The sequence below is a fragment of the Mesoplodon bidens genome, assembly GCF_964165515.1.
Source record: "Mesoplodon bidens genome assembly, chromosome: 5".
In the NCBI taxonomy this organism is placed as follows: Eukaryota; Metazoa; Chordata; class Mammalia; order Artiodactyla; family Ziphiidae; genus Mesoplodon; species Mesoplodon bidens.
The window spans coordinates 91,775,660-91,801,509 of NC_138161.1; the positions used below are offsets into that span (position 1 = coordinate 91,775,660).

General features: G+C 35.1%; 1 protein-coding gene across 10 annotated transcripts in view; it reads left to right on the forward strand.

Annotated features, from left to right (window-relative positions):
- NAALADL2 (N-acetylated alpha-linked acidic dipeptidase like 2) overlaps positions 1-25,850 on the forward strand; it is a 1,532,395-nt gene that overhangs the window by 880,978 nt on the left and 625,567 nt on the right. For all 10 annotated transcript variants that reach the window (XM_081235898.1, XM_081235896.1, XM_081235895.1 and 7 more), the window contains 2 exons: positions 3,052-3,325; positions 21,877-21,996. In XM_081235898.1, the coding sequence (XP_081092024.1) occupies positions 3,052-3,325; positions 21,877-21,996 (394 nt within the window). The remainder of the gene's footprint in view (positions 1-3,051; positions 3,326-21,876; positions 21,997-25,850) is intronic.

Sequence of the window (25,850 nt, forward strand, 5' to 3'; positions counted from 1 at the left end):
ATTGACAAAAAAAATTAAGACACAAATCAATGGAAAGATATCTCATGTTCTTATTTGAAGAATTAATATTGTTAAAATGTCCACACTACCCAAAGCAATCTGCAGATTCAATGTAATCCCTATCAAAATTCCAGTGGCATTTCTAAAATCTGTATGGGACCACAAAAGACATTGAATAGCCAATGCAATCTTGAGAAAAAAGAACAAAGCTGGACACATCACACTTGTTGATTTCAAACTATATTACAAAGCTATAGTGATCAAAAGATTATTTTGTCATCAAAACACATCAATGATCTGTTTGATCAAAAATGATCAATGAAAAAATTTAATCATAGAAAATAGGTCAATGGAACAGAATAGAGAGCCCAGAAATAAACCCAATATATATGGTCAATTAATTTTTGATCAAGGAGGCAAGAACACAATGGGGAAAGAATAGTGTCTTCAATAAATCGTGTCAGGAAAACAATATACACAGGCAAAAGAAACCCGTATCTTACTCCATCATAAATATTAGCTTGAAATTGATTAAGGACTTAAATTTAAGACCCAAAACTGCAATACTCCTAAAAAGGAATAGTTCTTGACATTGATCTTGGCAATTTTTTTTTTTTGATAAGACAACAAGCATAGGCACAAAGCAAAAATATACACGTTGGACTATATCAAACTAAAAAACTTATGCACAGCAAAGGAAATGATTAACAAAATAAAAAGGCAACCTATGCAATAGGAGAAATTATCCAACATATAACTAATAAGGGGATAATATCTAAAATATATAAGAAACTAACACAATTCAATAGCAAAAAAAAAAAAAAAAACCCAAACAATCCAGTTAAAAACTGGGCAAAGGACCTTAATATTTCTCCAAAGAAGATATATAGGTGACCAATAGATACGTGAAATGTTCTCAACATCATCGGGGAATACAAAGCAAAACCACAATGAAATATCACCTCATACCTGTTAGGAGGTCTGTCAAAGAGACTAGATAGCAAATGCTGGTGAGGGTGTGAAGAAAAGGTAAAATTGTACACTGTTGGTGGGAATGTAAACTGGTAGAGCCATTATGGAGAATAGTATAGAGGTTCCTCAAAAAAATAAATCTAGAACTACCACAATTCAGCTGTACTACTTCTGTGTATATATCCAAAGAAAATGAAATCAGTATCTAAAAGAGATATCTGCACTTCCATGTTTATTGCAAAATTATTCACAATAGCCAAAGTATGAAAACAACCTAAGTGTTCATGGACAGATGAATGGATAAAGAAAAGTGGTATGTATATACAATGGAATATTATTCGGCCTTAAAAAAGGAGATCATGCCATTTGCGACAATGTAGATGAATTCAGAGAACACTGTGATAAGTGCAATAAGCAAGACCAAGAAAGCCAGAGACTGCATCATATCACTTATATGTTGAATCATAAAAGAAAAAAGTCAAAGTCTTGGAAACAGGGTAGAATCATAGTTGTCAGGGACTGGGAGTTGAGGGAAATGGGGAGATGTTGATCAAAGAATAGAAGCCTTCAGTTATAAGATGAATAAGTTCTGAGAATCTAACATATAGCATGGTGACTATAGTTAACAATACTATTGCATTCTTGAATTTTGCCAAGAGAGTAAATCTTAAGTGGTCTCAACACACACAGGCACACAACTAAGTAACAAACGTGAGTTGATGGATGTGTTAATTTGATTGTGATAATCATTTCACGCCATACATGTATATTAAATCATCATGTTGTACACTTTAAATATATACAATTTCATTTGTCAATTATACCACAAAAAGCGTCCCCACCAAAAAAAGAAAAAAAAATACAAGGCTGACCAGTATTATTCAGAATAAAAAGTAGAATTCTTCCCATAAGTTTTTCCATAAAATTTACATGACACTGATGATTGGTAAAATTAGATTTTTTTTTTAAAGAATAGAAATAACCTTAAAAAGGAAACAACTGGTAAATTGTCATTGCACCTTCCTGTATACACCAGGTTTTAAGCTGTGTCAACAGACCTTTTTTCTCCAGTAATGTTTTCCTATACCATCCTATGTATTTTTTTTCCATTGTGCCTGTTTCTTATTCTTTTTTCAAATATGTTCCATTTGAGGGTTCTTGAATAAATAGGGTCCTAAAATAAGAATGTGTGAGAAAAATAATTTGATGGGCAAAAATGACAACTATAGTAAAATATCCACTTAGGTATTAGTTTGAATAGCAATAAAATGCTTATAGGAAGATAAATTTTTGCTGAAAAAAGAGCTGGTTCCTTTGCATTCTAGCCCAAAACAAAGCAAAACTTTATTAAATTTTCATTTTTTAAATTTCCCATATCTCATGCTTCTCTAGGTTCTATGCATTTTTTAAACAGAGCTTGTCTGGTTTCTAGGATGTTCTAAGCAAAAATAGTGTCAGTATGGGTTATGGAACAAGTATAGGAATAATTATATAGACTACACAGCAAGAACACACAAAAATTAACTTCATATTGGTTTGACAATCTGTGGTTGGTTTTACCACAATATACTGATTTTATTGCATATCATTATGTTCATAGCATCATGTAATTTGGCATGTAATGTGTATCAGAAGAGTTCCCTCTGAATCATTTTTAAAATACCAATAGCTGTGTATTAATCACATAGCTTTATAAGTAATCATATTAACTACAGTGCAGAACTGTCTCAACCAACATGACTCCTAGGTTTGGAGCTGAGTTTTAAATAGATTATGTTGTTGTCAATAGAAGGATCAGAAGTAATAAAAGAAATATCTTGTATTAATTATTCTCTTCTCTGTAGTCCCATAGTCCTTTATTGGTTCTTAATTTGAGTTTAATTCATTCTGCTTTGATTTTGTGTAATTTCTGTAAAGCTCATTACCTCTACCAAATTGTGAATTTCTTGTGTAGTGTCCTGTCTCATGCATATTTCACATCCCACATCTATTAATAATGGTTCATATACTGAACCACCACAACTTGAAAGAATAAAGATTTCCTTTTTTTTTAGAATATGTCTTTTAAATTTCTTTCAGAAATTTGGTACAACTGTACAAAAGTGAAAATGACATAGAAATTTCAAAGAAGATTAAGACTCAGTGGACTTCTTTGGGCCTAGAAGATGTACAGTTTGTAAATTATTCTGTGCTGCTGAACCTGCCAGGCCCTTCTCCCAGCTCAGTGACTCTAAGCAGCAGTGGCCAGTGCTTTCATCCTAATGGTCAGCCTTGCGGTGAAGAAGCCAGACAACACAGCAGCCAAGATCCGCTCTACTCATATGCAGCCTATTCTGCCAGTGGAACTCTCAAGGTAATATGACCATTTGTCTCTGTCATTTACAGTGAAATGAAATTAGAAAACAACAGCTTTCATCTAAATTGAACTAACTGGCAAGAAGCAACATACCAAAATAACCATTAAATGTTCTCAGTGTGGAGGTGCCAGGAAAGGGGAAGGAAGATTTGAATTGCCTGACCCTTTTCTTGTCATATTTTGAAAGTGAAGACATGTTAGAAGAATTTAATTTAAAAGTGTTGAGTGTGTGACTGAGTCATTCACATTTTGCCTAATCTTTACAGTGTGAGTTCATTTCGTTCTTTGGTTCTGAAGAGGCAAATTTTAATAGATCAATGTGGACAGAAAGAATAGAAACAGAAGCAGTTATGTTTTGAAATTGTGTATGCACACAAGAAGTGAAGTGGAAAATTGATGTGATTATTCACACATTTAAGATTTGACATACAGTGTGTCTGCTTTATGATGGAAAATATAAACAAGGGACCAGGTGTGAATTATTGCTTTAGCCTTTCTGGGTTAGCTGGTTTTTTGATTTGGTGGTTTTTTGACATTGTGGTTAAATGCACAGCTTCTAGAGCCACGTGGACTAGTTTCAAATCTCAGATCCCCAATTACCACTGTTAATTAAGCATATAGGGCTGAGTTTTCTCATCTCTGTAATGGGGATAATAATAGTTCCATCTTCATAATCTTGTTATGAGAATTAAATTAATTAATATATGTAAATCTTGGAGGATAGAGCTTAGCTTATGGTAAGGACAAGAGAGCAGTCAGATACCATAGCGTTTAATTGGTCACTAGTTTCCTTTATATAGGCAACTTTTCCATCTCCATGTAAAAATCTCATTTGAATAAACACATTCAGTTTTTTTATAAAACTATTGATTTCTTCTACAGATTTTATATGAATGAAATACTGTTTCTGATTGTTTATTATTGGCACAGACTTTTAAGAATCCAACTTATTATTAACTCTGATTAAGATGATTAATTTAAATTACTTAAAGTTACATTGCAGAAATACATGCTTGTTCCCAATTAAAAAAAATTTTTTTTTTCGGGTGCAGCATGAAGAGAAGCAACTAACCACTGCTTTGGCATTGTTCTTGTTCTGTGTTATAACATTCTCTGATATTTAGCAGAACCGCATATAACCAGCACCACCTTGAAAGCCTTTTTATTAATTAAAAGTTAACATAATATTAAATGTCTGTAATATTTCTAGTGTAGGACTCATGATTTGACTTGATGAATATACACTATGTCTGATAGGCAATAATGGAAAAGTACTTGTGTACTAATGGAAATAGAGGGAGGCCGCCAGCATTCTTTCTTCGGTTCAGAAACTTTGGTCCCAAGTCGAGATTCTAAAGTTACCCCACATATTTTAGACTCCCAACCCTGCATAAGCCCCACACATTTCCAGGCTCCTCTTTATCCTGGTTTATTCAAGTACAGCACAGTCATCTCCTTCCTTAAACAAAAGCATTTCCAAAACACAGAACAATAACAAAACCCCAGAAGCTTGAGTGGATCCTTGGAATCACCCCCATCTATTTTCTTTCCAGTTTCCTCTGGCAAACATTCATTATTCCTCGACTGAGGTGATATGGAAAAGCTGTGGAACTATAGCTTGTGTCTCAGTTGCCTCCGTGTGTACCTCTTTAATAATCGCCTGGGCACATGGGATTTTTGTTTTATATTCCTGTGTAACCATATCTCTGAGGGATTTTCACACATTTGTCTTATCAGTTATGTGTTTAAATTTTCTCTTTGTTTCATATGAAAGAAAACAAAGGTCTACTATAGAATCATGAAGTAGTTAAGTGTCTGCAAAGTCATAAGTCATGGAACTCTAGTATTATCTTGGTAGGAATGCAAATTGGTGCAGCCACTATGGAAAACAGTATGGAGGTTCCTCAAAAAACTAAAAACAGAATTACCACATGACTGAGCAATTCCACTTCTGGGTATATATTCGAAGAAAACAAAAACACTAACTCAAAAAAATACACCCACCCCAATGTTCATAACAGTGTAATTTTTTACACACACACACACAGGCGCCCACACACAGTGGAATATTACTCAGCCATAAAAAGTGAAATTTTGCCATTTGAAACAACATGGATGGACCTGGAGAGTATTATGCTTAGTGAAATGTCAGCCAGAGAAAGGCAAATACTCTATTTTATCACTTATGTGTGGAATCTAAAAAATAAAGTGAATGAATATAAGAAAATAGAAAGAAACTCACAGATATAGACAACAAACTAGTGGTTACCAGTGAGGAGAGGGAAGGCGAAGGGCAAGATAGGAGATTAAGAAATACAAATTACTATGTATAAAGTAAATAAGCTACAAAGATCTATCGTACAGCACAGGGAATATAGCCAATATTTTATAATAAGTTTAAATGGAGTATAATCTATAAAAATATTGAATCACTATGTTGCATACCTGAAACCAATATAATATTATAAATCAACTAGATTTGAATTTAAAAAATACCATTTTTAATAAAGTGCTGAAAAAGATTTTAAATAATATAGCTATTAAAAGGGAGAAATAAAGTTAGCTATAGATGTAGAAGTGTATTCCATGTGTGAAATATTAGGCCTAGTTAGAAGGGAATAATGTTAAAGGAACTAAAATGCAATTATGGATAAAACAAACACTTTGTATTTGAAGAATGTAATTTAAGAAATTAACCGTGCAAATTAGATGACAACATTGTCAATAAGTATTTTTAGAATTATGTTAATAATTCAAATCTATTACACTAAGTACATAATAATTTAAAGATTTATATAAATAAAGGACATAATGTGATATTGACTTTTTAAACTTTTACTATATTAGTATTATAATTTTCAAAAGCAAAGCAATTTCTTGGTAACTATTTTATATGCATATAGAATACTTGCATATATTTTATATACATGTTTTAGATAGGTGTATTACTGAAACTCGCATATTCTAATTAATAGGACACTGGTGAATTTTCTGTGTCTCTTCAGACTATTTCCCAATTCAAATCAAGCTTGAGAGGTTGCTGCTGATGACTCAGGCATACCTACTTTTTGATTTTGAGTACATTGTATTTGCATGAATTTCTATCAGGCAGCGCCATTAACAAGTTCTTAAATTATTCTAGTCTGACTGCCAGCAAAGCTCCCCACTACTTTTGCTTTTGACAAGATTATTTGTAGAAGAGCCATGCCCCTTTTCTTTGAAGAGCTGTCATGTCCATTCATCATATGACCGTTTTGTATAAGCTTCCAATTTTTGCTTTCTGCTAACAGTCTAAACAGCATTTGTGATATCTGAGATCTACTTCGAAAACCTACTTAGTGCCAGCATGATGGATGGCATACTTTGCAACATTTTGTAATTCATTGTGCGCTGGAAAGGTGACATTGTTTACCCCATCATAATGACAGGTGGGTCAGTAAAATGGTCCTAAGGAGAGTTGTCCTGTCAGATGCAAAATACATATTAAAATGGATACATAAATAATTTAGCATGAGTGAGGTTAGCTTCAGGGAATAAACAGTGATTTATATTTTTATTAAAGGGGAATATCAACTATAATATCATCATAATGTTAAAGACATTGATAGTGCTGGCAATGTCTAGTCAGTTTTATAAATAGAATATATGGCTTTATGTAATTCCTGTGAAGTTATTTCTTTTGTCCTTTGTGAAACCAGTACAGGTACAGAAAAGCAAAGGGAACAATTAGTATTTAATATAGGTTGGTCAGATTGGGTCTACCATGTTCTTACTTTGAATAAGGGATTTATTTTTATTCCAATACATTTTATAAATTTTGAAGTTTTATTTCTGTTAAGCATTATTTTGTATCGGGAAGACAAGCCAAGTGATGCAGTTTTATGAAGAAACATTTTCAACAACTCATTAGCTGTGCATAAAATATTGTTACCAATACACTTCTTACTATCCCATTCCTCAGAAAACATAGTTCAGGAGCCCAGACTAGCAACCTTCCTTACCAGTTGCACATCTGTGGATTGGTTGCTTCAATTATCTAAGCCTCAAAAGTCCTTATCTGTATAAGGGGAATAGTAATAGTACCTCAAATGATTGTTGTGAGGAAGAAATGATAGAAACCATGTCAAGGGCCTGGAACTTAGAAGCACTCAATAAATGTTAGCTATTTTTATTAGTAGTTGGTATAAAGTAGATGCATTTAAATGGGAGAAATTAAGAAAATATCAGAACTACATATCATAAAATTTGGAGTACAAATGTTTACCACATTGCCTGAAAACAGTCTTCCTGTCTTCTATTTAACATGACAAATATTAATCATTAGGGAGGAAAAAGCCTTAAGTATGAATACATAATAAAATAAATATAATTCCCTGACCACATTTTTCATTTAAAACTGAAAGCTAAAATAAATGAAGTATTTTATTTTTGAATGCAGAATGGCAAATCATGTCAAGTTGGGCCTGAAGATCGTTGCTTGTCTGTTTTGTGAAATATCATGACATAGTTTAACACATGAAATCTGAACACTGCATCAAATATTTTGTCAAAAAGTCTTAAAGAGGAAATAATCGCTGCATGGAATCCTTGGATAACTTGTAATCAGATGTCTATTTTCTCATGGCTAGGAAGACTTTGTCTTCCTCTTTTATTTTTAATATTCTCAAACAAAGGCAAATCTATCAGTGTTATGGCAGAAGGCAAAGCTATATGTATTTAGCTCTGAATGCTTCCTGTTACAGATAAAAATATCAGAAAGCTAAAGGAATAGAATGAAATTGTATTATTGTCTGGGTATGAAGATGAGGCTACTGTCTCACAAATAAAGAAATGTGAGCTTCGAGCAGTTTTTCAATGCTGAAAAGGATTTTGCATTTTATTTGTCTCCCCTCTTTTGTGGAATCCATCTTTTGGTCAGCAGTGCACAAATGTGAGATGAATGGCTTTGAACAAAGTTGTATGTAAGTGATTCACTTAAAAAAAACTACATAAAATCCCTTGGTTTAATATGATCTTCTGTTTCTGATTTCACGAACTCTGTGCAGTAACTGAGTTAACAAAATAATTTCAAAGATGGCTGCTTTTTTATTTTTTTCAAGATAGCCCATGGGATTAGTTTCCACATATTTAAGGTATATATTTTTCATGGATTTAAAATTTTGTAGATAGAAGCATTTACAAATAAAAAAGTGATCTATCACAACGTAGTGTCCATAGTGAAATATTTGTTAGGGAGGTTGCATCTTATTCCTGGGAAAGAATAAAAGTCTATTTTACGAAATAAAAGTTTACAACAAAGATAGTTGAATTCACCTAAACAGTTAAAGTACAATGGACTATTTTTCTCCCTCTTCAGTAGCAGAAATATAGAATTTTGAGTGAGAAAGTGTTTGACTACAGTTTTCTTTTTTAATTAATTAATTAATTTATTTATTTTGGGCTGTGTTGGGTCTTCGTTTCTGTGCATGGGCTTTCTCTAGTTGCAGCAAGCGGGGGTCACTCTTCATCGCGGTGCACGGGCCTCTCACTGTCGCGGCCTCTCTTGTTGCGGAACATAGGCTCCAGATGCGTGGGCTCCATAGTTGTGGCTCACGGACCCAGTTGCTCCGCGGCATGTAGGATCTTCCCAGACCAGGACTGGAACCCGTGTCCTCTGCACTGGCAGGCAGATTCTCAACCACTGCACCACCAGAGAAGCCCCTTGACTACAGATTTCTAATTTGACTGAAGTTACTTCTAAAGATTCTGAATCACCATAATTGTTGTTTGACAGAAAATTCTAGGTCAGAATTTTTAGTTTTAATATAAGTTAAAGCATACCACTTACAATGTTTTGATAACATAACTTTCTTAGCAGATTTAATATATAGTTTAATTTTCATAAAATGCCAGTATACAGTTTACAAATGAGATTTACCTCATTTCATTGGATGCTGCAAATTCAGTGTTTTCAGAACTAGGGAGATCTGTGCAAAAGTTGATCATTAGGTTTATGCACTATTTCAATACATTAATATAGTTGATTTTAAAGGAAGCAGAATTCTATCATATTATGTTCATGGTCTCCAGGAAGAATTCTCTTGATAGAATTTGCAACTCCTTCAATTTCCTTACCTTAATAAGTTGAGTATCATTTATTAAATAAAGTACCCTTTGATTATTAATCTGTTTTAACTTGTATTTTAATTTGATACTGAAAGATAAACTGACTGATATAGAATTTAGCCTGCTGGCTGTCACTAATGTAACAAGAAACACTCAACATTTAGCAGGTATATACTGAGTGCCCTTTTTTATGCTGATCACAGGAGCAAAATGATCCATAAGAAAGCTCTGGACACTGCCCACATGTAGCTGGCAGTCTAATAGGGGAAACTTGCTGTTAGGTAAGCAATTACACAACTGCATGGTGTCATCCTGCTATGAAAACTAGCAAGTTACCTAAATATTCTAGACTCCATTTCCTCATCTGTATAGTGAGCAGAAATATCGAGAAATATGAATGTTCTGAAGATTGACTGAAAACAACTGATGTAATCTCCATGGTAAAATGTCAAGCACAGAGGACATAAATGGTTAACTACTGATTTTCTTTTTCCTTTTTTATCATAACAACCCTGTCCAATTTAACCCTTCTTATAATACACACGTGCATGCATGTGATCTATCCCTCTCTCTCTCTTTCTTCCTCCCTGCCTCTCTGTTTCTCTCTCTCTTCCTCCCCACCCCCACCTCCTTCTAAGGTTCTGTATTCAATTTCCAGTTTGCCAACAGCTGGGGTTCCCTGTGAACCTCCTCTTGCCCTTATCTCTCTCTTGCCATTACCCACCTCTTGCCCTGATCTACTTCTGAATTTTTTTCCACTTTGCCAAGACCTAGGCACACGCTTCAACCCTCATCTCTAATGCATACCTTTTTTTTTTCTAAATTACCTAGAAAATCCTTAAAAAGTGCATTTTTTTCTTCCCAACAATTTGTTTTCTTAAATTAGTATACATTCTTATCCCAGGTTTGCATTATTTTGCCTGTTGACTTTGGAGATTATTGGTGTAAATATGGAAATGTAATCCTGACAGAACTTTGCTTCACTTTGGTTAAATTTCTATATTACAGTACTTTTTAACTTAATTTTCTCTCCTTTAGATGGATGCGCTTTATATGTTAGATTATAAAACATTTCACAAGTTGTTAAAACTGATTACTATATGCCAAGACAAGTGACTACTCTGGCTTATCTTTGTTTTTTCTGCTTTCAAAACATGGTCACTGTACACAAATAAAATAAATTATTCACTGTGCCATTAAGCACTGCATTTAGTATATCATAGTAGCAAATATTTTTTCAGCATGTGTTTATATTACAGTAATAAAAAGTGATAAAATTGACAAGTCATCCCTTTATCTGACCTTTTACACTGAAGACAGCAGAATGGATTGTGTGTCTCATGCTTAATGCTGAATTCAGTTGGGATATACTAGTTTAGCGCACTTGCTGGTGTCCCTTCTGATCGGTTGGGAGTCTAATTTAACTCATTAGTTCTCCTGCTGTTCTAGTAATTAAATATTTTAAATAACTGAATATTATTTAAATTATTGATAGCTTTTTAATACTAAAATACTTAATATTTTATATATCTGGATGCCTATGCCAACCCCATCTTAACTGGTTTTTATTAGCTAGAATACTATTTTGAGAAGGAGCTTGAAAGGATTGATTAGTGATGTCTGCCACAAGGGTGGGAGGAAGCAGCATTGGCTTTCGTGTTTTAATACATTGTGGTTTTCATAATAAGGTCTATGATGAAAAGCCCTTCAGTGAACTTGAAACAAAAAGAACTAAGAAAGTACTAACAATATTTGAATTTTGAACTCTTCATCATTACTAATATACTGTTTTTTTTAGAAAGGATAACAGTAAACATGGGAGGTTATTCTGATTTTATGAGTTTTTAATAAACATAAGCACTTTAATTTGAACAATATTCAAAAGCTAGATTACATAAAGTAGTAGTAAATTTCTAAAGTAAAATTTGTATTTAGATGAATAGTATTTCTGATAACCCTGTATTTTGTCAGTATGAGAACTGCTTGGGTTTACTATTTCTGACTTTGAGTAGAAAATTACTGTTTTAGTCAAAGCAGGCTTTTCAAATAGTCTGTACATTCAGAATCTCTCTTAGAGAAAACTGAGAGGATTCAGAGTGATTGATTTGGTTGAAAATGTCAAGTCTGAAAAATTTCAAGGCATACATCATTTCATAAGCATGAATAATTTTTGCTACCTCAGGTAGAAGAGAAACATGGCCCTGTATTATTCCTCAATGTGGAACCCAAGCCACCAGCAGGTGGAAGGCCCCAGAAACACTTCTCTGACCTGGCTACCTTCCGTGATTGTTCTATTAATTTTAGTTAGCTTACTACAGAAAATAACAATCCTATTCATTTCTCTTGTTTATTCTCTTCTGTTGCTTCTTCTCAGAATAGTTTCTCCACTTTTCCATAGAACATTTGGTGCTATAGAATGTCACTTTTTAATGTTTTGATTTTTAGTCATTACTAATTATTTGGTTTATGATTCCTTCTACTCACATATTTTACAGTGGATAGAAGATAATTGTATTGTTCGTTTCTAAAGTGTACCAGTATCATCTTAGCTGTTATTATGTGGCTTGTCTATTGTCATACCAATATCTTTTTCTTTTTTAACAAAGTATAAATATTTGATTTTCTATGACAATTGTTGTTTTTTAAGTTCTTTGTTCAAAAATTAGCATATAAAATTTAAATAAAAATTAATGTGTAGACTTTTTAATATTTCTCTCTGGTAAAAAACAATAATTAAAACAGAGCTAGTTTCCTTTCACTCTGCACCTCTCATTTTCTCTTTCCTATGTGTCAGGAAGTCCTCTATGTGTTAGGGCAAAACTGGTACACATAGAGTAAGTAGTTCAACAAGCACCTACATTCCTGTTCACTTCGCATTTCCAAAGACTACTCAGATGTGACTTAATACTTGATATCTGGACATAAGTTAAACATGGTATGCCAACTGGTAAGTGGACGGTTTTCTAACATGACAGAATACATGCAATAAAGAGAGGTTCATTGTAGCAACAAGAATGGTTGGAAAAAATGGCTTGATATTTTATCATATCATTGTATATTGATTTGTCTCATAAAAATTCAATATGCTTTCTTGCATCTGTGATTTTCAGTTTACTTGAAGGTAAATATGAAAGACTTTTGGAAAGGACCTGGTTCAGAAACATCCTTTGAAGACAATAGATAATTTTTATTATCACCTGTCAAACTGTCAGAACATTGAGACTTCTGTCAATATTGACTTTTAATGCATAGCCTCAAAGTACACAAACCAAAATAAATTAAGAAAACGATGCCCGTTTGGGGGAATATTTTTGTGGGATAAATCACTCTTACATGTTAAAATGGTTTAATCGTTTATATATGCTATTTATAGAAGATGAGTTGAAGAGCTCTTTAACTGAAATTGCCATTTTTGATGTCATTTACAGAATTGGTATTTTAGTAACTGCCATATTTTTCTGGTATGTACACAAACAAAAAGTCATAGTCTGGTCTACACACTCTCAGACCAGTATGATTTTTCCCCAAACTCTCCTAAATATGAAAAGTATGTTCATTAATATAACCAAAGGAACAATATCTCTGCTTTAAGATGTTATCAGTGAGTCATAATTAGTAGATAGCTTAGAAAGTTGAAATGGAAAATATGAATTCTCTCATTTTTACAATGTGATCATTAATATTATGTGACCATTTATTTTAATAGAGCTTTAAAATTGTAGATCAATAATTATTTATATGGTAATGGTATCAGCAGACTCAAAAATCAAATTAATAAGACACTGATTTAATCACATTTTAATAGGAGCAAAATTTTGATCAAAAACCATTCTGACAGAAGTAACTTTAACAATTAGGTTTTCTTGGCAGATACATTTGAAAGTATAGCTTAACTTTAGGGAGATACTGTAAACTGTAATCATTTCAATTCAAGACAGATAAGCCAACAATGTATGTAGGACACCTGGGTGAGAATGAATGTGTGATGGACCCTTTACTGAGGAAATCACCCTGTAATTGAAATTGAAACTGATAGACACATATATGCATAAAGAGGTGAGTCTTAAGAGAGGCAGAAACAGGTCACTCTGGGAATCAAAGTAAAAATATAAGTTCACATAAAAGTGGGCAACAGTCAAATACAATTCCTCAGGGAGGTAACATTTGAAATGGGTTTTAAAGTATTAGTAAAGTTTTTATAGGTGCAGATGAAAGTAGTGGCTAAGGAAATATTTCGTGCCAGAACTGTTTCCTTAAATAGTTAGATTTACCGATCTCTTGTTGGTATTCATATGTTCTTCAAATGAGTCTTCTGTGGAGGCGCTTTGTATAAAATTGGCTAAAGTACATTATAGCTCTGACTGAGAAGGGTGGGAAGTGAGAGGTCTGGATTCTTCATCTCCATTCTCTCACTATTTGCCACCACTAACATTTTATCAAGACCTCAACATAGATATCCTATACGTTGAAACACCACATTTATTTATTTATTTTTAACGTCTTTATTGGAGTATAATTGCCTTACATTGTTGTGTTAGTTTCTGCTGTATAACAAAGTGAATCAGCTATACATATACTTATATCCTCATATCCTCTACCTCTTGCATCTCCCTCCAACCCTCCCTATCCCACCCACCTAGGTGGTCACAAAGCACTGCGTTGATCTCTCTGTGCCATGTGGCTGCTTCCCACTAGCTCTCTGTTTTACATTTGGTAGTGTATGTATGTCAATGCCACTCTCTCACTTTGTCTCAGCTTACCCTTCCCCCTCCCCGTGTCCTCAAGACCATTCTCTATGTCTATGTCTTTATTCCTGTCCTGACCCTAGGTTCTTCAGAACCAATTTTTTTTTTAGATGTGATATATATGTGTTAGCATACTGTATTTGTTTTTTCTCTTTCTGACTTACTTCACTATGTATGACAGATTGTATGTCCACCCGCCTCACTACAAATAAGCCAATTCCGTTTCTGCTTATGGCTGAGTAATATTGCACTGTATATATGTGACACATCTTCTTTATCCATTCATCTGTTGATGGACATTTAGGTTGCCTCCATGTCCTGGAAATTGTAAATAGTGCTGCACTGAACATTGTGGTACATGTATCTTTTTGAATTATGGTTTTCTCAGGGTATATGCCCAGTACTGGCATTGCTGGGTCATATGGTACTTCTATTGTTAGTATCATAAGGAACTTCCATAATGTTCTCCATAGTGGCAGTATCAATTTACATTCCTACTAACAGTGTAGGAGTGTTCCCTTTTCTTCATACCCTCTCTAGAATTTATTGTTTGTAGATTTTTTCATGATGGCCATTCTGAACGGTGTGAGGTGATACCTCATTGTAGTTTTGATTTGAATTTCTCTAATGATTAGTGATGTTGAGCATCCTTTCATGTGCTTGTTGGCAATCTGTATATCTTCTTTGGAGAAATGTCTATTCAGGTCTTCTGCCCAATTTTGGATTGTGTTGTCTGTTTTTTTGATATTGAGCTGCATGAACTGCTTGCATATTTTAGAGATTAATCCTTCATCAGTTGTTTCATTGGCAAATATTTTCTCCAATTCTGAAGGTTGTCTTTTCGTCTTGTTTATGGTTTCCTTTGCTGTGCAGCATCTATTAAGTTTCATTATCTCCAATTTGTTTATTTTTGTTTTTATTTCCATTTCTATAGGAGGTGAGTCAAAAAGGATCTTGCTGTGATTTATGTCATAGAGTGTTCTGCTTATGCTTTCCTCTAAGAGTTTTATAGTGTCTGGCCTTAAATTAAGGTCTTTAATCCATTTTGAATTTACTTTTGAGTATGGTGTTAGGGAGTGTTCTAATTTCATTCTTTTCCATGTAGCTTTCCAGTTTCCCAGCACTACATACTGAAGAGTCTGTCTTTTCTCCATTGTATACACTTGCCTCCTTTGTCAAAGATAAGGTGACCATATGTGCATGGGTTTACCTTTGGGATTTCTATCCTGTTCCATTGATCTATATTTCTGTTTTTGTGCCAGTACCATACTATCTTGATTACTGTAGCTTTGCAGTATAGTCTGAAATCAGGGAGCCTGATTCCTCCAGCTCCGTTTTTCTTTCTCAAGATTGTTTTGGCTATTCGGGGTCTTTTTTGTTTCCATACAAATTGTGAAATTTTTAGTTCTACTTCTGTGAAAAATGCCATTGGCAGTTTGATAGGGATTGCACTGAATCTGTAGATTGCTTTGGGTAGTAGAGTCATTTTCACAATGTTGATTCTTCCAATCCAAGAACAGGGTATATCTCTCCATCTGTTTGTATCATCTTTAATTTCCTTCATCGGTGTCTTATAGTTTTCTGCATACAGGTGTTTTGTCTCCTTAGGTAGGTTTATTCCTAGGTATTTTATTCTTTTTGTTGCCATGGTAAATGGGAGTATTTCCTTAATTTCTCTTTCAGATTTTTCATCATTAGTGTATAGGAATACAAGAGATTTCTGTGCATTAATTTTTATCCTGCTACTTTACCAAATTAATTGATTAGCTCTAGCAGCTTTCTGGTAGCATCTTTAGGATTCTCCATGTATAGAATCATGTCATCTGCAAAGACTGACAGCTTGACTTCTTCTTTCCCAATTTGGATTCCTTTTATTTCTATTTCTTATCTGATTGCTGTGGCTAAAACTTCCAAAACTATGTTGAATAATAGTGCTAAGAGTGAGCAACCTTGTCTTGTTCCTGATCTTAGTGGAAATGGTTTCAGTTTTTCACATTGAGAACGATGTTGGCTGTCGGTTTGTCACATATGGTCTCTATTACTTTGAGGTACGTTCCCTCTATGCCTACTTTCTGGAGAGGTTTTTTTTTTTTTATCATAAACGGTGTTGAATTTTGAAAAAAGCTTTTTCCGATCTATTGAGATGATCATTTGGTTTTTCTCCTTCATTTTGTTAATATGGAATTTCACATTGATTAATTTGTGTATATTGAAGAATCCTTGCATTCCTGGGATAAAACCCATTTGATCATGGTGTATGATCCTTTTAATGTGCTTTTGGATTCTGTTTGCTAGTATTTTGATGAGGATTTTTGCATCTTTGTTCATCAGAAATATTGGCCTGTAGTTTTCTTTATTTTTGACATATTTGCCTAGTTTTGGTATCAGGGTAATGGTGACCTCGTAGAATGAGTTTGGGTGTGTTCTTCCCTCTGGTATATTTTGGAAGAGTTTGAGAAGGACAGGTGTTAGCTCTTCTCTAAATATTTGATAGAATTCTCCTGTGAAGCCATCTGGTCCTGGCTTTTATTTGTTGGAAGCTTGTTAATCACACTTTCAATTTCAGCATTTGTGATTGGTCTGTTTATATTTTCTGTTTCTTCCTGGTTCAGTCTTGGAAGGTTGTGCTTTTCTAAGAATTTTTCCATTTCTTCCAGGTTGTCCACTTTATTGGCATAGAGTTGCTTAAGGTGATTTCTCATGATCCTTTGCATTTCTGCAGTGTCAGTTGTTACTTCTTTTTCCTTTCTAATTCTGTTGGTTTGCATCTTCTCCCTTTTTTTCCTGATGAGTCTGGCTAATGGTTTATCAATTTTGTTTATCTTCTCAAAGAACCAGTTTTTAGTTTTGTTTATCTTTGCTATCATTTCCTTCATTTCTTTCTCGTTTATTTCTGATATGATTTTATGATTTCTTTCCTTCTACTAACTTTGGGTTTTTTTTCTTCTTTCTCTAATTGCTTTAGCTATAAGGTTAGGTTGTTTATTTGAGAGTTTTCTTGTTTCTTGAGGTAGGATTGTAATGCTATAAACTTCCCTCTTAGAACTGCTTTTGCTACATTCCATAGGTTTTGGGTGGTCGTGTTTTCATTGTCATTTGTTTGTAGGTATTTTTGATTTCCTCTTTGATTTCTTCAGAGATCTCTTGGTTATTTAGTGTCCTATTGTTTAGCCTCCATGTGTTTGTAATTTTTACAGTCTTTTTTCCTGTAATTGATATCTAGTCTCATAGCGTTGTGTGCAGAAAAGATACTTGATACAATTTTATGTTTGTTAAATTTACCAAGGCTTGAATTGTGACCCAATATATGATATATACTGGAGAATGTTCCATAATCACTTGAAAAGAAAGTGTATTCTGTTGTTTCTGGATGGAATGTACATCAATATCAATTAAGTCCATCTTGTTTAATGTGTCACTTAAAGCTTGAGTTCCCTTATTTGTTTTCATTTTGGTTGATCTGTCCATTGGTGAAAGTGGGGTGTTAAAGTCCTCTTCTATTATTGTGTCACTGTCTATTTCCCCTTTTATGACTTTTAGCATTTGCCTTATATACTGAAGTGCTCCTATGTTGTGTGCATAAATATTTACAATTCTTATATCTTCTTCTTGAATTGATCCATTGATCATTATGTAGTACCCATCTTTGTCTCCTGTAATAGGCTTTTTTTAAAGTTTAGTCTGTCTGATATGATAATTGCTACTCCAGCTTTCTTTTGAATTCCATTTGCATTGAATATCTTTTTCCATCTGCTCACTTTCATTCTGTATGTGTCCCTAGGTCTAAAGTGGGTCTTTTGTTGACAACATGTATATGGGTCTTGTTTTTGTATCCATTCAGCCAGTCTATGTCTTTTGGTGGGAGCATTTAATCCATTTACACGTAAGGTAGTTATTGATATGTATGTACCTATTACCATCTTAATTATTTTGGGTTTGTTATTGTAGGTCTGTTCCTTCTCTTGTGTTTCTTGCCTAGAGTAGTTCCTCTAGCATTTGTTGTAAAGCTGGTTTCATGGTGCTGAACTCTCTCAGCTTTTGCTTGTCTGTAAAGGTTTTAATTTCTCCATCGAATCTGAATGAGATCCCTGCTGGGTAGAGTATTCTTCATTGTAGATTTTTCCCTTTCATCACTTTACATATGTCCTGCCACTCCCTTCTGGCTTGCAGAATTTCTGCTGAAAGATCAGCTGTTAACCTTACGGGGATTCCCTTGTATGTTATTTGTTGTTTTTCCCTTGCTGCTTTTAATATTTTTTCTTTGTATTTAGGTTTTGATAGTTTGATTAATATGTATGTTGTCATGTTTCTCCTTGGATTATCCTCTATGGGACTCTCTGTGCATCCTGTACTTGATTGACTACTTCCTCTCCCATGTTAAGGAAGTTTTCACTATAATCTCTTCAGATATTTTCTCAGTCCCTTTATTTTTCTCTTCTTCTTCTGGGACCCCTATAATTCAAATGTTGGTGAGTTTAATGTTGTTCGTGAGGTCTTGGAGAATGTCCTCAATTCTTTTCATTCTTTTTTCTTTATTCTGCTCTGTGTTAGTTATTTCCACTTCTTAATATTCCAGGTCACTTATCTGTTCTTCTGCCTCTGTTATTCTGCTATTCATTTCTTCTAGAGAATTTTCAGTTTCATTTATTGTGTTGTTCATCATTGTTTGTTTGCTCTCTCGTTCTTCTAGGTCCTTGTTAAATGTTTCTTATATTTTCTCTATTCTATTTCCAAGATTTTGGATCATCTTTACTATCATTACACTGAATTCTTTTTCTGGTAGACTGCCTATTTCCTCTTCATTTGTTTGGTCTGGTAGGTTTTTACCTTGCTCCTTCATCTGCTGCGTATTTCTCTATCTTCTCATTTTGCTTAACTTACTGTGTGGTGTCTCCTTTTTTGCAGGCTGCAGGTTTGTAGTTCCCATTGTTTTTGGTGTCTGTCTCTAGTGGGTAAGGTTTTTCAGTGGGTTGTGTAGGTTTCCTGGTGGAGGGGCCTGGTGCTTGTGTTCTGGTGGATGTTGCTGGATGTTGTCTTTCTGGTGGTCAGGACCACGTTCAGCGGTCTGTTTTGGGGTGTCTGTGAGCTTATTATGATTTTAGTCAACCTCTCTGCTAATGGGTTGGTTGTTTTCCTGTCTTGCTAGTTGTTTGGCATGTGTTGTCCAGCACTGGAGCTTGCTGGTTGTTGAGTGGAGCTGGACTTTTGCATTGAGTTGGAGATCTCTGGCAGAGCTCTTGCCGATTTTTATTACATGGGGCTGGGAGGTCTCTGGTGATCCAATTTCCTCTACTCAGCTATCCCTCATCAAAGGCTCAGGCCTGACATCTGGCCGGAGCACCATGACCCTGTCAGCCACATGGTTCAGAAGAAAAAGGAGAAAAAAAGAAAAAGAAAGGTAGAAAAAAAATAAAATGAAATGAATAAAGTTATTAAAATAAAATATTTTTAAAATATGAAAATAAAAATTAAAAAAATAATAAAAAAAGAAAAAATAAGAAGAGAGCCACCAAACCAATAAACAAATCCACCAATGATAACAAGCACTAAAAACTAAACTAAGTTAAATATATAAATCAGAAACTGGTCAGTTGTGTACGGTTAACCCCATGTCTACACTTGCTCCCAAAATCCACTGCCTCAATTTTGGGATGATTCATTGTCCATTCAGGTATTCCATAGATGCAGGTTACACCAAGTTGATTGCAGAGATTTTATCCACTGCTCCTGAGACTGCATGGAGAAATTCCTTTGTCTTCTTTGTTGAGCAGCTCCTGGGTTTCAGCTTTGGATTTGGCCACACCTCTGTGTGTAGGTCACCTGAGGCCCTCTGTTCTTTTCTTAGACAGGACGGGGTTAAAGCAGCAGCTGATTAGGGGGCTCTGGCTCACTCAGTCTGGGGGGAGGGAGTGATACAGCATGCAGAGCTAGCCTGCAGAGGCAGAGGCCGGCATGACATTGCATCAGTCTGAGGCATGCCATGTGTTCTCCCAAGGAAGTTGTCCCTGGATCATGGGACCCTGACAGTGGCCGGCTGCATAGGTTTCCGGGAAGGGAAGTGTGGACAGTGACCTGTGCTTGCACACAGGATTCTTGGTGGCTAGAGCAGCAGCCTTAGCGTTTCATGCCTGTCTCTGGTGTCTGTGCTGATAGCCATGGCTCACGCCTGTCTCTGAAGCTCGTTTAGGCAGTGCTCTGAATCTCCTCTCCTCACGCACCCCATAACAATGGTTTCTTGCCTCTTTGGCCATTCCAGACTTTTTCCCAGACTCCCTCCCGGTCAGCTGTGGTGCACTAGCCCCTTTCAGGCTGTGTTCACACAGCAAACTCCAGTCCTCTCCCTGGGTTCTGACCTCTAAAGCCCGAGCCTCAGCTCCCAGCCCCCACCTGCCCTGGAAATTGAGCAGACAAGCCTCTCAGGCTGGTGAGTGCTGGTCGGCACCCATTCTCTATGGAGGAATCTCTCTGCTTTGCCGTCTGCACCCCTCTTGCTGCACCCTCCTCTGTGGCTCCAAAGATTCCCTACCCTGCCCACTCCCTCTCCCCACCATTGAAGGGACTTCCTAGTGTGTGGAAACTTTTCCTTCTTCATAGCTCCCTCCCAGAAGTGCAGGTCCCATCCCAATTCTTTTTTCTCTGTTTTTCCTTTTTTATTTTGCCCTACCCAGGTACGTGGGGAGTTTCTTGCCTTTTGGGAGGTCTGAGGTCTTCTGCCAGCATTCAGTAGGTGTCCTGTAGGAGTTGTTCCACATGTAGATGTATTTTTGATGTATTTCTGGGGAGGAAGGTCATCTCCACATCTTACTCCTCCACCATCTTGAAGGTCCTCCCTCCTGAAACAGCACATTTAGTATTATCATTTTGAGTTGAAAGCATAACAGCTATTATTTTAATAATAGAAATTCCAGAAAGTGAAGTCCAAAGGAATCCTCTTGTCTGTAGGAGTATGCTGGATGGAACCCTCAGGGCAGTACTTTTCAAAGTGTGGGATGGGGTTCACCAAATCATAGGATTCCCAGTAAAATTTCCAGGAAAGCATAAAACTTTTACATTAATAAAATGAGACTTTTAAAACTGAGAAATATTGGTATGAAACATAACTCTAAGGGAGTAGTGGGAAATGTGACAGAAGTAGTTGTTTGTTGTCATATTTTAAAATCTTGAATTTCACAGTGGTACAGGTGGCTGTATAGGTTGTATCCTGCATAACCCAGGGGGTTATCATTCACAGCTGGATATATGCACATCCTGAACAACTGTGCATTGTGAACTTTGTACTTAATTTGGATAACAGTAGAGAATCTTTGAGTTGTTTTCACATCTAACTGTAGTAGGATTGTTGTAGAACCTTAAGGAAATTAATTTTGCAGCATCTTGTAAAATGATTCAAATTCCAGAATCATGAATGTAAGAATATACCAAACTGGGTGGTCTGTTAGAGGCATAAACTGGGTTTGTAATTTGTTTAGAAGAGACTGCAAAGTAAACATGAATCTAAACCTTTTTTTCAAGTGACTTCTCAAAGGAGAATTATTGTACCCTGATGGAAATAGAAAGGTCATGACTGGGACAGGGTAAGAGAGAGATTAGTTCTCCTTTGAACGTTTTGAATTACTGTGAATGATTTTGTTATGCTAAATGGGCAATTTGCTGTAATGCTTCTGACAGGGCTTTATTTTTCTTTGTCTTCTCTTTCAGGCTGAAGTCATTGATGTGAGTTATGGAAATGCAGATGATTTAAATAGGATTAAAAAAATGAAAAATGTCACAAATCAGATTGCACTCCTAAAATTAGGAAAACTGCCACTACTTTATAAGGTTAGTCCAATGGCTCTTATTTGCTGGTAGGGTGAATATTTTGTTCAGTTGGGGTTACATGTGCATCTGAGAACATGAAGAGAGAGAGAGAGTGAGTGTGTGTGTGTGTGTGTGTGAGAGAGAGAGAGAGAGAGAGAGAGAGAGGGAGAGCAATAGAGTGGAAAGACAAAGAGGCATACGGTATCACAGGAATATAACTTTTCCAAAATGGATAATTTTATATTAAGACCTTTAAGATACTGTGAGTTTGTGGGACCTTCATAAAATTGGCGTTTCCTTCATAATACCTATCTGGAATGCTAAAAATGAGAACCACAGTGTCCTCTTCTCGTGACATCTGTGAAACTTCTAATCTGTTATCTAATTACCATGTCCTTTATGTTAGACTAGTATCTTGCTGATTTACACTCCTTAGTGATTAATTTTTGTCAACTGTATAACTTCACAGTTACTGACTCTGCTCAGAAATTTAATTAAAATATAATATACTGAAGAAAAGCAGAATTTTGATTTATTTTATTTAAAGTGAAGTTTATTAACACTCATCCACCAGATGCATTTACATAATTAAAGCAGTTCAATCTAAGTATCTCATAATGAGTAACCACAATAGAGAGTCACTACTACTCATTCTTACTTCATTTTCTTTTTCTATTAAAAAAGAATGATCAGTGTAGTTGTGTAGTTATGTCCCTGGAATGCTCTGGTTCTAAAGATATATTGGATTTCTCCTCTTTCAAACCTATATGAGATTAGCTAATTCCCAGGGGTAAAAAATATTTCCAGAAATCTGTTGGCACACTCTGTAAGGACCCAATAGAACATTCTGTGCATGTTTTTTTATTTTCCAAGGATGCTCTTATACCTAAATCAATGTCTGATAGTAGATAATAGGCCAGAATTTTAAGATAGTCTTGAAAATATAATAAACACTGATACTAATTTTTTGTAGGATAATTTGTTAGTATGTATTAAAGGCCTTAAAATAATCATCTTGACCCAATACTTCCATTTCAACAGTATAAAGGGGAAAAAATCAGAGATGATGAACACAAGGATTACCAATGATGTGAGAAAATATTTGAAATGATATATACATCCAGTTTAGCACTGAAAAGTATGCCACATTTGTACAGCTGAATACTATACGACAATTACAATGTAAAGAATATTTAATGATATGTGAAAATCATCATAAGTCAAACAAATAAATTATAAAGAGGACATTTATAATTATATAATAATGATTACATTTATTGTTTCTTCTAAAAGTAACATTGTTAGAAATATGGGTTAAATATTTTTCTAAGCATTTTTTTTTTTTTTTTTTTTTTGCGGTATGCGGGCCTCTCACTGTTGTGGCCTCTCCCATTGCAGAGCACAGGCTCCGGACACACAGGCTCAGGTGCCATGGCTCACGGGCCTAGTCCCTCTGTGGCACGTGGGTTCTTCCCAGACTGGGTCACGAACCCGTATCCCCTGCATCTGCAGGTGGACTCTCAACAACTGCGCCACCAGGGGAGCCCTAAGCATTTTTAAATGTATTTTCACATTAATCTTTACAATAACCATAGTGTTGAGGTACAGATTATTATCTTTAATTTATAGAAGAGTATCACAAGTGCATGAGGAAGGAAATAAGACAGAGTATACTCTTTCCCCCAAAACAGCCCCAATTTGGTAGAGGGGCAAAATGATGACATTTTAAATCAATGGTACAGATTTGATCATGGTATGAGACTAGGCATTCTAATTACTTACTTAAGACAAGTGATTCAAATTGCTTAGAGGACATTTTATTACCAATAATTAGAAGAACTCTTCCTCTAGTTGTTTGAGGAAGAATGTTCTTTGCCAGATGTTTTAAAGGGGCAGTGGAAAACAAAGCACAACAGACCCACTTACCCTTGGAGGATAAGTTCCAAGACTCCCAGTGGATGCCTGAAACCACAGTTAGTACCAAACCCTACATATACTATGCTTTTTCCTATACATATATACTTATGATAGTGTCTCATTTATAATTAGGCATAGTAAGAGATTAACAACAATAACTAATAATAAAGTAGAGCATATAACAATATACTATAATAAAAATTATGTGACTGTGATATCACCAACGTCATTCTGATAATTTAGAGGGCTGCTTAGTGACTAATGGGCAAGGTAGGATATACAGAATGTATATGCTGGACAAAGGGACGATTCACATCCTGGATGTATGGAGTCGGACAGCCTTAGATGACATCAAGCTACTCAGAACAGCCCATAATTTAAAACTTAGGAATAGTATTTTTGGAATTTTCCATTCAGTGTACTTTGGACTTCAGTTGACCACGAGCATCTGAAACCTCTAAAAGTGAAACTATGGATAACAGGGAACTACTGTAACACTGTTTTGAGTACAGTACATGAATCCTGCTTGTTCAACCTAAGAGTGATACAGATGAGTAAAATGTTGTTTGTGTAGGGGCCAATTATCTAAATTGGGTTGATGGAATTATGGATTTCTATTTCTTTATATTTCCTAAATTACTAATGATTTTGTATATATTTTGTAAGGAAAAAAAGTCTAAAAATTCATGTTAAGATAAGGCATTTAAATTTTTTTCTAACAGTGTTTATAGGCCAAATACTCAAAATCCCTACCAGTAGATAATGGGTTAAAACATAGCCAGTTTATTTTTATTTGACTGCTCCAGAGAATATTTACATTATGAAACCATTTGGCAAGGTCCACAAAGTACTGAAATAGTGGTTTATCTAGAATAGGACAGTTATTAAAACTCTGGTACATTTTTCCTGATCATCTTCCTTACAGGCCTATGAAGAGATTTAACAAAGAGGTCTGTGCAGAATTTCCCTTTAGACAGAGCCTTGAAACAAACTTGGCATTATCTTCTAGCCAGAGAAGAGAGAGCACTCTTTCTTTAACCTTTTAGATTCTATCATAGGCATCTCTGTTTTCTGTAGATTGTCCCAGGGATTATGGAATCACTGATTCCATATCTGTTAATATATATTCACATTGTAAAGAAAAAAGAAAGAGTGGTGTAGAAAAGGTTATATAGCAGGATTATAGCTGAACTGGCTTCACCTGTCCATCAAATATATTCTGAGGCTGAAATTGGAAAATGAGGTAATAGAGTAATACAGCTGGGTTGAAAAAAGGCAGAGGACCAATTGACTTCTTTGTGAATTACAACTGTTACTCATGATTCCAAATGAACATCTGGACTGGGAACATGGGGCTGAATGAGTAGAGAAAAGTTAATCATATTTTAACTGTGCAGTAGTAACTAAATTATAGCTTAAAAATGAATCTGGGAGGGAATCTCTGTATCTGAGAAAAAGAGGGCAAAGGGGAAGCGAAATTGTGATATTACCTCCTAAAGAGAGTAGAAAAATAATCCGCAGTCAAGAAGGAGGAGATCTCATTAGTTTTCTCATAAATGGTATGTATATGTTAATTTAGTCACTAGGAAGGGATTGATGAGGTAATCCCCACATTTGTAGCAGGAGCTGTAAAAGTCAGATGGCTTCTAGCTATAAGCCTTGATGTCCACACTTTGTTGCTGTATGAAAGGGCCAAGTCCTTCAGACCTAGCTTGTGCTAGTTTCCTTAAGCTTAAACCTTAGAGGAAAGGCTTTAGATTTCTATGGGCTTTGTATTTATAGCAGTTTATTTTATAGGAGAGTGCTTTCATTCCTTAAGCTTTAAGACAAAATAGTCTTTTATCTGTCATGATGGATTTACTTAGATTTCTCTCAGTGACAATCTGAGACATAATAAAGCAGATACAAAAACCCTTGCAAATTCCCAAATTGCTAAATAGCTCTCTAGTATGAAATTT